This window comes from Polypterus senegalus, chromosome 2, assembly GCF_016835505.1.
Source record: "Polypterus senegalus isolate Bchr_013 chromosome 2, ASM1683550v1, whole genome shotgun sequence".
Lineage (NCBI taxonomy): Eukaryota > Metazoa > Chordata > Cladistia > Polypteriformes > Polypteridae > Polypterus > Polypterus senegalus.
In genome coordinates this window covers 124,749,922-124,763,462 of record NC_053155.1, presented here as the reverse complement: position 1 = coordinate 124,763,462, position 13,541 = coordinate 124,749,922, and the positions used below count along the sequence as shown (strand labels likewise).

General features: G+C 34.6%; 1 protein-coding gene across 2 annotated transcripts in view; it reads right to left on the bottom strand.

Moving 5' to 3' along the window:
- Positions 1-3,885: 3,885 nt before the first annotated feature.
- Positions 3,886-13,541, bottom strand: part of LOC120523325 (glycerophosphodiester phosphodiesterase domain-containing protein 5-like) — a 400,551-nt gene continuing 390,895 nt past the window's right edge. For both annotated transcript variants that reach the window (XM_039744540.1, XM_039744541.1), the window contains 2 exons: positions 7,376-7,488; positions 3,886-5,675 (listed from right to left, as the gene is read on the bottom strand). In XM_039744540.1, the coding sequence (XP_039600474.1) occupies positions 5,551-5,675; positions 7,376-7,488 (238 nt within the window). In that variant the 3' untranslated portion in view covers positions 3,886-5,550. The remainder of the gene's footprint in view (positions 5,676-7,375; positions 7,489-13,541) is intronic.

Sequence of the window (13,541 nt, the reverse complement as noted above, 5' to 3'; positions counted from 1 at the left end):
CCATCGGGTTCTTGGTCACCTCCCTGACTAAGGCCCTTCTCCCCCGATCGCTCAGTTTAGATGGCCGGCCAGCTCTAGGAAGAGTCCTGGTGGTTTCGAACTTCTTCCACTTACGGATGATGGAGGCCACTGTGCTCGTTGGGACCTTCAAAGCAGCAGAAATGTTTCTGTAACCTTCCCCAGATTTGTGCCTCAAGACAATCCTGTCTCGGAGGTCTACAGACAATTCCTTTGACTTCATGCTTGGTTTGTGCTCTGACATGAACTGTCAACTGTGGGACCTTATATAGACAGGGGTGTGCCTTTCCAAATCATGTCCAATCAACTGAATTTGCCACAGGTGTACTCCAATTAAGCTGCAGAAACATCTCAAGGATGATCAGGGGAAACAGGATGCACCTGAGCTCAATTTTGAGCTTCATGGCAAAGGCTGTGAATACTTATGTACATGTGATTTCTCAGTTTTTTTATTTTTAATAAATTTGCAAAACCTCAAGTAAACTTTTTTCACGTTGTCATTATGAGGTGTTGTGTGTAGAATTCTGAGGAAAAAAATGAATTTAATCCATTTTGGAATAAGGCTGTAACATAACAAAATGTGGAAAAAGTGATGCGCTGTAAATACTTTCCGGATGCACTGTACATCCTTCACATCCAAATTAAGTCTTATTTGGTTGAATTTACAAGCGTATACATTTACTTTTTAAATAAATGTATTATAAACATTTCTCCCCAATCCTCAAAAGAAGCTACTCTTACAATATACACAAGTGAAAAATACAAGTAAGTAGCTCCGTGTTTCATGTATCACAAATGGAACAAACAGATCAAACTGTCAGTCTTACATAGCAGCTATTCAAGAATGGAGCCGTTTTAAGACAGATTTGCAAAATTGACAAGATACTGTAGATTTCATAGTATCTATTTCAGAAGCATCTGCATGCACCTTTTAATCATTGGGAATGTCAGACTTGCCGACTGCAGTTGCTGATCTCATTACTGGGCCACCTCAGTTTAAATGACTGAAAATTACTGGCCATGTCATGTTTAGCAATAACATGCCTTGGCTGTCCCTTTTCCTTACAACCAGTATCAAGTTGCCTGATGGAGCCAGTGTGGTGAGTTTTGCCATAATCTTGGCCTTTTTATTTTCTTTTTTGCATTCTCTCATGTTACATGAAACACAAGTCATCCAGCAGATAAGCCTCACTTCTGTTTGTATGGTCCAAAACACTTGTGTTACTTATTCCCTGTTGTTGCATGATATACATTATACAATTCTAACTTGGAAAAAGCTTCGGTTTGGAAAATGAAAACAGAAAGCAGTGATTAGTAAATGACTGCAAATTATCTTTGACCTGAAAACAATAAAACCACCCATTATTTAATGTCACAACAAATGTGTTTATTTTTGGAAAAAAAAAAAAAAACTTGTTTTGATATTTCAAACATGTTCCAAAAAAGCATGGACAGTATAAGAATTTACCACTTTGTAACACTGCTTTAAATAAACTAAATAAACATTTAGGTACTGCTGACACCAATTTATTGAGTGTTTCAGGTGTAATTCTGTCACCTTTTTCTTGCAAACAAGTCTTAAGGAATGTAACTGCATATGATCTTTGTTGTCACATTTTGTGTGTCACCACACATTCTGAGTTGGCGACAGGTCAGAACTGCAGGCATGGCAGTCGAGCACCTGCACCCTCTTCCAATGCAGCCAATCACCAGTCTGGATGCTCCATTTCTTCCTTGGTCTGTAGGATACGACATGCATTTCTTCCATAAAAAACCTGAATTACTGATTCATCTAACAACAATACACATTACCATTATGCGATAGTCCATCCCATATGCATCTGACCACAGAGGTGTTGATGGTGCTTCTGGACAATGTTAACATATACAGTAGCTTCCTTTTTGCACTGCACAGTTTCAACATTAACAGTTTTAGCATTTGTGGATGTAACTATATACTATATTACTTGATAAATGTTTGCCAAAGTACTCTTGAGCTCATGTGTTACGAATGGTGGTTCATGACGCAGTGCCATCTGAGGGATTGAAGACCATGGAAAGACAAGCTTAGGCTTGCACTCTTGCCACGTATGAAATGACATTTCTTCAGATTCCTGTACTGTTGAGTGTGGAATACCCAAATCCCTTCTGGTCTCCTTTGAGAAACACTGTTTTTAAGCTTTTCTTACACATTTATGGGAAAATTGATGATCCTCAGCCCATCTTTGCTCCAAAAGGACTAGGCCTTTCCTGGATGCAGCTTTTATGTGTTTCTACCCACATCATTATTTTCTTTTTCTTTTTTTTAAACACATTACTTAAGTTGCAACACCCCAACTTTTTGTTAGAAAGTTTTATAGGCCTTCAAATGCAGGAATAGATGTTTATTTATGAGACAATTAAGCTCACCAAACTAAACCTTAAATATGTTGTCTTTCTACTGGTCATGATGATTACAGGTCAAAGTGAAGTTTGAAATCTCTATTTTTATTTGAATTTTCTGTACTGTCTCAACTTTTTCTGAGTTGGGGTTTCACTATCGGAAGAGTATGGCACATATAGACTGTTTTTGCTAATATGCAATACACGAGAGGACAGCAGTTCAATTGAGCAATCTGTAATCTTATTTATTGTTTATTTTTGTGAAATTAAATTTGGAGGGAGAAAGCAAGTTAGCTGACTATGTTGTCTAGTTTCCATCTGAACATAATGTACATCCAGACATCAATTTAATATCTTGTCAAATGCATGAATATAGAATGCTTTTTTGGAGGATTGGTTTAAATGGTGCACAGGGAAAAGATCTAACTCAGATATTTTTAGCTTTCCTCTGCCTCATTATTCTCTTTCCAAGGCCCTGTTCCCCAATTGTTCAGTTTTACAAGGTAGCCAGCTCTAGGAAGAGTCATGGTTACTCCAAATTTCTATGGCAAGCCAAATTATCATTCATTGCCATAAACCTCTTCCATTTAAGAATTACTAAGGCCACTTTGCTATTGGGAACCTTCAAAGATGCAGAATTTTTTTGTAGCTTTCCTCAGACCTGTGCCTCAGCGCAATCCTGTCTGAAAGCTCTACAGGCAATTCCTTCAACCTCATGGCTTGGTGTTTGCTCTCATATACATTGTCACCTGTAGGACCTTATATAGAGACATGCGTGTGCCTTTTCTAGTCATGTGCAAACAATTGAATTAACCACAGGTGGACTCCAAACAAGATGCAGAAACATCTCAATGACGATCCATAGAATGTGTCGCACTTGAGCCAAATTTCCACGCATTATAGCAAAGGGTCTGAATACTGTACTTCTATTAACATGATATTTTAGTTTTTACTACTAGTAAATCTGAAAAAAATAACCTCTAAAGTGTTTGTTGGCTTTGAGGTGCTAAGTGTTGTTTTGTGTAGGGAAAATATTAAATTATTTCATGCTTTCTGTACTATATACTACATGTAAATGTAAAATTATTCTGCATCACCACACACATGAGACATCACAATTAATTAACTTTAAAAAAAACCTGAAAAGGCTGCTCACCTCCAGGCATATGACCAATTACCGCTGCTGTAGAAACAATCTGCAATAATTGCTACATTGTGGGGATGATATGGACGGAAACACCAGTGCTGAAATTGTAAAATAATTTATTACATTTTATATCACAAAAGAATACATTTACAACAGTAAACAAGAATACATTTTCCACTTATAATAAAAAGTAAACAAATTAATTTAAAATGAAAAATGCACCATAAGTAAAATAAAAAAAGACTAATCACAAACCTTTTGCCCCTTTTCATTCTGTATACACTTATATATATATATATATATATATATATATATATATATATATATATATATGCTTTTCAATAAATTTGATCAGGTAATAGGAAGTTTATATATATATATATATATATATATATATATATATATATATATATATATATATATATATCAAACTGATCAGATCAAGTCATTCCAAAGTTAAACAGCCAATAAGATGGCAAGGCTCGTCAGATTCTGCCTGTACCTAACTTATGCCAGTAATAATTATACAGTGTTAGTTTTTTTTTCAATCAAGATGCATTAACAGAATATTAAAAGAAATGGCATTTTTTGTAAGCTTTAATTAATTGTTCATTTGCATCTCTTCTCTTTTGTCTGGCAAAAAAAATGTTTTTTTATTTTTTTGATTAGACAAATAGCTACCGAACAGAGAGGATATTTTCAAAACTGACAATAATAATAATAATATAAAAAAAAAACATTACATGTTAAGGGAATATTCAATAAACAGTAGACTTCTTATGTTAAAACCACATAAGAAATATAAAAATGAATGTATAAATGCTTTATCTGTCATTTACTTATAGCGTGATCTTTTGTTCCAATGATCATAATAAAAAGAGCAATATTATTATTTGAAAAAATTAATGTACCATATATAACCATAACTTGAGATAAGCCCAGTTATCAATGCTCTTTTAAATATTTTCACTTATATTGGCTCTAGCTAAAAAAACAGGTACTTTCTTTTCTAAACTAAAAAAAGGATACATCCCCATTCGGCAATATTTGTTTAAAAAAAGGGGTAAATGGTGCCACTATGTGGAGAAAAGGGGCATTACATCAAGCAGTCCAACTTGGCTCTAAGTATTGTTTCAACCTATATATAAATAAAATAAATTATAGTAAAACAAGATAATTCACATATATTACACTGTATATGGTAAACTAATGCTTATTTCTGCACAAATAAATTAATTTCACTTCATTTCAGTGAACATTCACTTGTAAACTAACCAGGTTTACACTTTTCAAATATACATTGAGAATGACCATTGACCTTTTTGACTAATTTTGATAATTATTCTTTTTGATTAATAACAAATAGCTTGTGAATGTGTATAAAAGGATCAAAATCCCAAATTCCTGTCTGACAAAAGAAATTTAAATTTTGCACATTCTCTCAATACATCAGATAGCTGTCAATACTGCAGAAAAGGGTTTTGTTATTTTACAGAAGTCACCAATACTATTATTCACAGTAAAACATTTCTGAAAATATGCAAATCTATTTAAGACCATATTTTGCATAATAAATTACTGTATTTAATACTCTATATTGTTGACAGTAGATGGCATTTTAGCTTTCAATCCGTCACTCTTAAGGCATGAAAAATAAAAAGCTTACACCTCTGTTACCAATGCAAAAAAAAAAAATTACTTATTGGCAAGGAGGTTATTCCATTGATAACTTATTTGGAAAGACCATCTTCTTAGATTTCAAACGTTTTCTATCAAATTACACAATGCAGTTTTCAGATGCTAAGTCTACATTACAGAAAAGGTAGGATTTAAAAAAAACATGAACAGTGCACAGTAAAGACAACAGCGCAGATCTGCTTGTGACCAGAGTCTCAAGAAGTTCAGTAGATGGAGATAAAGGGAAAAAAAAACCTTCATTTTGTAGTGCATACAGGTTATGGACAAAACAAAAATTGCGTTTGAACATGAAATGATTTTTCTGATTAGTTAACTCGTATCTTCCGGCTGTGAGAATCAATGGGAGTAACCACTTCATTGCTGTAGCCATCATATCCATTTTCAGAACACAATGATACTTCTTCTGCACTGCCCACTCCATTGTTTATTTCTATAACAAAAAAATAAATAAATAATAAATTATATATATATACACACACATACACACCAGGAAGGCTATAGTTTATGAATGTGAGAAGAATCCAACACATGCTTTTTAATAATGACACAGATCAGAGAGTTATTTCATGGTGAGCATTCGCATTCCAGAATTGAAGAACCTACAAAATAATCACTCTGCTGATTTATTTTCAATAATAATGAAATTGAGGCCTTAAAAATATTATTTAGTGCTTGGATTTTTGTCCTTTTAAAAATTCTCATTTTAAAATGTATTTTCCAGATTAAAGAGGAGAGAAAACTCAAAATTATGTCATAATATTTCTTCTGTGATATGTGTATTTATGACTTTCAATGCCATTCAAATGTAACCACTGTAAAGCTGTGGTAAAACACCTTTGGGGTCTGTGGCAGTGGGCAGTTTTAAAATAAAACAAAACACACACACTCCAGGTGGGTGTGTGTGGTTACAGAGCTGGTCAGCTGCAGGGTGTTAGTTGTAGAAGACGAGTGGATTCTTTGCATTAGGTTAGCTGTACCAAATCAGCACTCCATGTGTTATAATTAAGATGTTGCGCCCACAGGATTATAAAGCAGAGCCTAAGGTGATCGACTCAGAGACAAGAATGCGAGAAATCAATGAAGTGAGGTTGGAGAACAAAAAGAGTAGAACAGGGTGAGAAGGTGGCAGAGCAGTCTGGGGAAATCCCATGGTGGAGCTGCATGACAGGTGCTCTTGGGGTTAAATGGATCAATCCTGCAGTGTCATGGACAGCAGCAGCAATTGGTGATCCTAGGAATGCCGCAGATGCAGAGCTAATAGAAAAAACTGAGTTGGGCTCAGTGCAGCCTTGTTGATGCTGAGGGATGGTATATGGGACAGGAGTAGAGAAGAGGCTCCTAGGGATCCCGTGGTTGAGTCGTAGGGAGGACAGAGTCGGGCTCAGCGCACCCTGGCAGACCCACGAGTGATGGTGGCCAGGACAGGAGTTGTGAGGATGCTTCGCTAGGGTCTCAGCCCCGTTTAGCATACCCAAAAGATGGGTAAGCAGGGCAAAACAAAAGTCAGAGCGACAGAGAAACGGGAAAACATTTTAGTGACAATTCTAATTTTTGATTTTATCCTAGTTATTTTTGCTTATTTATTTATTTATTTATTGTAATTTTAACATCCACACTTAACACTGGATTTTATGGATTACTTATTAAGAAGATTTGAAACTACACTTTGGACACTTTTGTTACTTTAACCTGACCCTCAAAAAACTGCTGTGTTTTAACAGCACCGAACCTTCTTATAATAAAACTTTATTTTACACATTGTTTGCAATAACTGCTTTGTTTTCCAAATGCTGTAGACCACCATTTAGTCATCACAGAAAAAGAGGCCTATCTTCGCCCCCCATATCTAAGGTAGAGCACGTTTGTGTAATATAGTACGGAATACGCAAAGAGGGAGGCAGCTCCTTGTAAAGTATATTTGATACTGCAATAAACCAGAAGCCTAGTAAATAAATGATGAAAAAAACATACTATAATTTCTGCACATCATCATAAAACACTATCTTGGAGAAAACTATTCCATTATTCCAACCCTCCTTTCTGAAAGAAATGACTTTTAATAATAAATGGCAAATTAATTAGAAAGTAGAAAATTTAATGCATTTTGATTAGTGTGCTAAACTGATTTACCTGAGAAGATGAGTTTTTCCTTCATGACATTCACGTCACGACTAGATCTATGGACGGCAGCACTAAGCATGATTTGCTCAGGATTGTAACTTCTTATATTTCCCAGGCGATATCTGCAACAAAGTGAACATCGTTAGAAAAATTAAATCATTTTTCTAAAAAAATTAGACAAACAGAAGCATCATTAACTCTTTCAGGATAAGGGCACCGCAATTTGTAATTTTTTGCTACAAATGTTCTATTGTAACAACTTACATAAAATATTATACTTTACTGCAAAAATTTATCAAAACAATTACCATGGAAACTACCCACAACAGTGATTCAAAGACTGCAATTTCTGAATTCATTACAGTTTGTACATTTTATCCATTAAGACATACTAAATAAACTATTACTGGAAATTCACTTATTACTGAGGTTTAGATCAAAACACAAATGAAATATGCCAATACAAAAAAATAAAGTTAAAACCTTTGAAAGCTGCAAGCATTTCTCAAAATGAATGGTTCAGTGTATGTGCAATGTTTCAGCATTTGTGTGTTTATATATATATACAGTATATGTTTGTGTGTGTGTGTGTGTGTGTGTGTGTGCACATATAGATTAAAATAAATAAAAAGATCAATGTAGAGGTAGATCAAACTTTCCTGGAAATAGTACTACAAAGGAAGTAGCTGATGATCGTAGATTCAGCCAGTTCCAAAGCTGAAAGCAATTCTTGTAACAGACAACATCAATAAAATATCAAAGCTTAAAATTTTCTTTATACAATATTCTCATTGCAGTCATTATCAGTAACACTAATTTGCATACCTGCTACATGGTACACAATGTGTGGGTAAAACTACATGATTTACCTTCTATGAGCTCTGTGCTACCATGTCTGAAGTGAAATCAGCTTTTTGCCTTCATGAAAAGCTATACCAAAACATGATGTATAGAACAAACCGACTATAATATAGAAACTGAGAAGATTCATTTTTAAAATATGATTTCAAGAATCTATTTAAAGAGTGCATAAACTGCCACAACAACCACAGTAAAGTCTAACATACGCAATTGCAAACGAAAAGTATTAAAAAGCTATTAGAATGAACTGAAAATAACCCATTGTTTAAATCGAGCAATACGGACGACAATGTGAATTGGTCATCAGAAGTTGCCACAGATAGTGAAACTGATGTATGATATGGCACTGTATGACTGAACTGTCGTGATATGTCCAGTTAATACAGTCATATGAAACTTCACCATGGTGCAATAGCAGCTGTGTGACAAAAATGTAAAATAATTCTGATCAACTGTATGGACAAGCAAGACGATAGTCCACAAAACACTTCAACAATGTGGCAACTGCTTGTTTTAGGGGAAATGTGGAGGTCACTAAATCTTGCGCTGTGGTAGCCAACAATAAAAAAAAAAAAAAAAAAGGGACACGTTAAAAGAGCAGGTCAGGTACTGACAATCTACTGCTCTTGTGTGCAAACAATAGAAAAAAATATAAGGAAAGTGTGCAAATAAACAACCTTTTAATGTCCTGATTGCAGCATTGAGCTTTGTGTTACCAAATGTCTCAAAATATTTTGCACACAGGAAGTGTACCAAATCTGTATCATTACAGCAATGGATAATACACATACTTTTTTTTACATGATACAGTGATCCCTTGCTGTATCGCGCTTTGACTTTCGCGGTTTTGCTCTAGCGCGGATTTTATATGTAAGCATATGTAAATGTATATTGCGGATTTTTCGCTGATTCGTGGATTTCTGAAGACAATGGATCTTTTAAGTTATGCTCCCCCCCTACTCAGTTTGTTTGCCCAGTTGATTTCATACAAGGGACGCTATTGGCGGATGGCTTAGAAGCTACCCAATCAGAGCACGTATTACATATTAACTAAAACTCCTCAATGGTATAAGATATGCCTCCTCCGCGGTGCTCGTTTGTTTGCTTGTCTCTGCCTCTATCTCACCTCTCTGACATTCTCTGCGCCTGACGGAGGGGGTGTGAGCAGAGGTGCTGTTTGCACAGAAGCTATTTGCCTAGTGGATACGGACGCTCCTCTAAGAAATGCCGCTTTTTCGAGGTGCGTCCAAAAGCACACATTGATTTTTTGATTGTTTGCTTTAATCTCAAGCTCTCTTTCTCTCTCTCTGACGTTCTCTGCGCTTGACGGAGGAGATGTGAGCAGAGGGGCTTTTTGCACAGAAGCTGTTTGCTTAGAAGATAGGGGACGCTCCTGTAAAAATGCTGAAAGGCTACCTTCGCATTGATCCCTTCATTGCCGCTGCTTTATCGCGGTGCTTGCATACTTAAAAGCGCAACAGCCCTATTGATTTTTCATTGTTTACTTTACTCTCTCTCTGACATTCTCCACTCCTTACGCGCACTTTGAAGAGGAAGATATGTTTGCATTCTTTTAATTGTGAGAAAGAACTGTCATCTCTGTCTTGTCATGGAGCACAGTTTAAACTTTAGACTAAAGGGTGTTATTTCATGTCTAGAGGGCTCTAATAATGTTGAAAAACGTATTTAGATGGTCGTAAACAGGTTTTCTATGCTCTAACTGCGAAAATGTTAGATTTATAAATAAAGAATCCTACTTCGTGGAAATTCATTTATCTGTCTGTAGCGGATTAACCGCGATAAACAAGGGTTTACTGTATAACTGTGCGGAGAATATTTATAAACAGTGTGGGAGAGTTTCTAAGGGCTTAAAATATATAAAATAATCATACAAACATATGGTTTCTACTTCGCGGATTTTCACCTATCGCGGGGGGTTCTGGAATGCAACCCCCGCGATCGAGGAGGGATTACTGTATACCTTTTTTCCTGGTTGAAAAAAAATCAGTGTTTTTGCCTTGAGTAAACATAATGCTAAGGCGGCTATGCAGAGTATATTGCTGAGGGCATATCTTATTAGGCCTGGAAATTATAAATTAAAAAGTAAATTGAAAAAAAAATTAAAGGAACCCAGAACTCCTGTGTATGTGACAAGAAAATTGGTAAACAATCGTGTAGCAGATTGGATACCATCTGTGGTGTCATCCACTACTGTACAGGTAGAAAAGTTAAGCTGCAACTACAGCACATGAGGGTTACACAGAATTCCATCATCCAGTGTCACCCAGGAGCACTGACATGTAAAGGTAAAGCATTAAACTAAAAAGTAAATGAAACTTAATAAAATAACAGGTGGACACAAATCAACATTTGCAGTGTCACAGTGTTTTCTGCTGTGTAAAAGAAATCACAACCAGAGTAGGAGTATAGGCTCACATTATGGCTCTGCAGGTGTCTTTCATATCATTCATGTCTGGACCCAAAGATGACATTTACAATGCAAATAAATGATTTATAATACAACAAATTCAGGAATGTACCCTTAATTTTTATATTCAAGCAAATCTCAGAATGTCCAAAAAACAGAACATTTACCAAAATTATTTTACCACAAGAGCATTATAATCATTAAGCAACTAATGTTAAAACATTGAACATTTTTTTTTCTTCATCAATAAAGGCCAGTATACACTTATTGTTTTGTTTATTTTTTATTGCACATGCAGGTCATTGAACAAATGAACAAATATTGTATGATAATGTTGCACACTGATCAAACAAAAACAAAAACAAAAAAGCCTTAAGCTGCTTTCAAAATTAAAAATGTAAATCTAGAGTGAATCTGAACTTTACATGAAGCACTGCAAACAAATCAGCTTAAGAAAGCACAATTAACATTGCTTTGAAATGAAATGAAAATAACAATGGAACAATTCACCAACATCTATGAATAGAAATTTATTTTGAAACCACATAGAAAACACTCTGGTGCATGTACAGCATATAGAGATAGCCTGACAATTTACTTTGTTTTGCATTTCAGAGCTTGTGTTATTACACTTACAATGGCGATGAAAAGGGTGTTTCAGAATATGAAAATTATGTAAATGACACAGGAATGGTAGAGCCAGTTTTTATTAGACAATAATTGCATGGCACATGCAGGCTTTACAACATTATCCTTATCACTTTAAAACTATTAACAGAAAACAAGGAATGACACTATCAGCATTTTTAGTAAGTATACTACAACAATCAAGGATTTTGGTTAGTAAATCAGCCTAAATACTTATAATCAAAACATGGAATGACTTACCTTATTTAACTTCTGACCTTGAATAATATCACGTACTTGACATACTTCACCCCAAACCTCAATTTTACCTGAACAAGCGTCTCATTTTAGTGGTTAAGTAAAAGGAAAAATTATACACTTATTATAACTTAACTAAACACTTTTCCACACTGTCAGAAGCACTTTTCCCCTGAACATTTGAATAGTATCTACTGGCCATAGTAAACATTCTGTAATGCTGTATAGTAAAACACAATGTCCACATTTTGAAAAGTTTTTTTTTCACATTTTGTGTATTTTTAATCCATTTTCAACATGTTATTTTTCTATTGTTAGAAGCATTTTTTAAATCATCAGTTTTTCATTCTTTCATAACTAATTTGTGTAACTTTGCCGATAAACAACTTTGTACTTGAAAGTGTAGTCTTTGTAGAGTTTACATTTCCAGGTGGTAATTATTTAAAAAAAAAAAAACAACACACTGCCTAATTTAAGTTGAGATTACAAAAGACCTATAGTTTATATACTCAACTGGACCTTGGACTTTTTTTTTTAAATATTGTTTATTCATAATTCACAGTTTTGTGACTTTTAATACAGTATGAGTAACAATATATTGCAATAATTGTTATTTTTATTAAGTAGTCATATAATCCATAAACATACATATCATATCAATATGATCATATAACCACCTTGGCAAAATAAGGTGGGCTGCAGCTGAAATGGAAGGATCTTTCACACATGCAATAGAGTTTTCATTGTCAAATATTATTTATAGGCGAGATACATTTTATAAAAGCATTATTATGGTGCCAGAGACTGGCAATGATATTTGTCAGATATGTAAGTGAAAATCTCACTGCTTGACAATACTACTAGTCCTATTTTCCATAACTTTTTTATGAATAAATTTCTCAATTTCAGAGTTAAAAAATTGACAATTGACAATTTCCAAAAACAATAAGCTAACATCACAAAAACTGAGAAGCTGCATATTTCAAATATCAGTTTAGAAAAAACTTGTACTGAATATGAGTAGTAGATGAATACAAGCTTTGATGAAAGTGGTGGGTGTTCTGATCTCTTTTTTAAATTTCATTTTCAGTGATATAAATGTTTACAGTAAGCACCTAAGGAGGACGGATTGAAATGTGACTAATGTTTGATAAATAACACCAGCTTAAGTAATGACTTGTAAAGTTTAGGTCACCATATACAGTACATTACTTTATTCTGATGACAACAATTATTAGTGAAGGTAAAGGAGCCCAAAATATTTAAAAGAGAAATCATGTAATAATAACAGCATAACAAATGGCTGTTCTACCATTACATACAGCATAACCTATAGTTTGCTCTAGATTGGTGGTGGGCAAAGTCATTCCTGGAAGGCTGCAGTGCCCGCGGGTTTTTCTTCCAACCCAGTTGCTTAATTAGAAAACAATCCTTGCCAATAATTACATTTCATGGCTTGTTAGTGCTTTAACTCTGCTATGTCAAGTCATTCTCATATCCTAGATTTTTTTTTCATTCTAAGGTTATCATCCAAATACTTTGAAGTGTAAAACGGATGGATAATTCTCAATCCTTCACTTTTTTATCTTCTCTTTCCTTCCAAGTATTTAATTAAACCAAATAGTGCACGATAAATACACACAGGAGTAAAGGGTAACAGGCAAAATGGATAACTGCTGGTTTCTTTTGTCATTTGCATCTTATTGTTAATAAGGAGCAATTAAAAACTGAGAATACAGCTGTTTAAGACTTAAATAAGCAATAAGGGTTCAAATTCTTAATGAGGAAGATAACTAAAATGAAGCAGAAGTGTTTCTAGAGCAATAAGTGCTTCTTATTAAGCAACTGGGTTGGAACAAAAACCTGCAGCCACTGTGGCTTTCCAGGAATGACTTTGCCCACCCCTACTCTAGATGTTCCTAATATGTAAACAAAAATAGACCTTTTACAATCATGGCAAAAAAAAATCATTGAAATCATATCAGCAAAGAAAACTTTCGC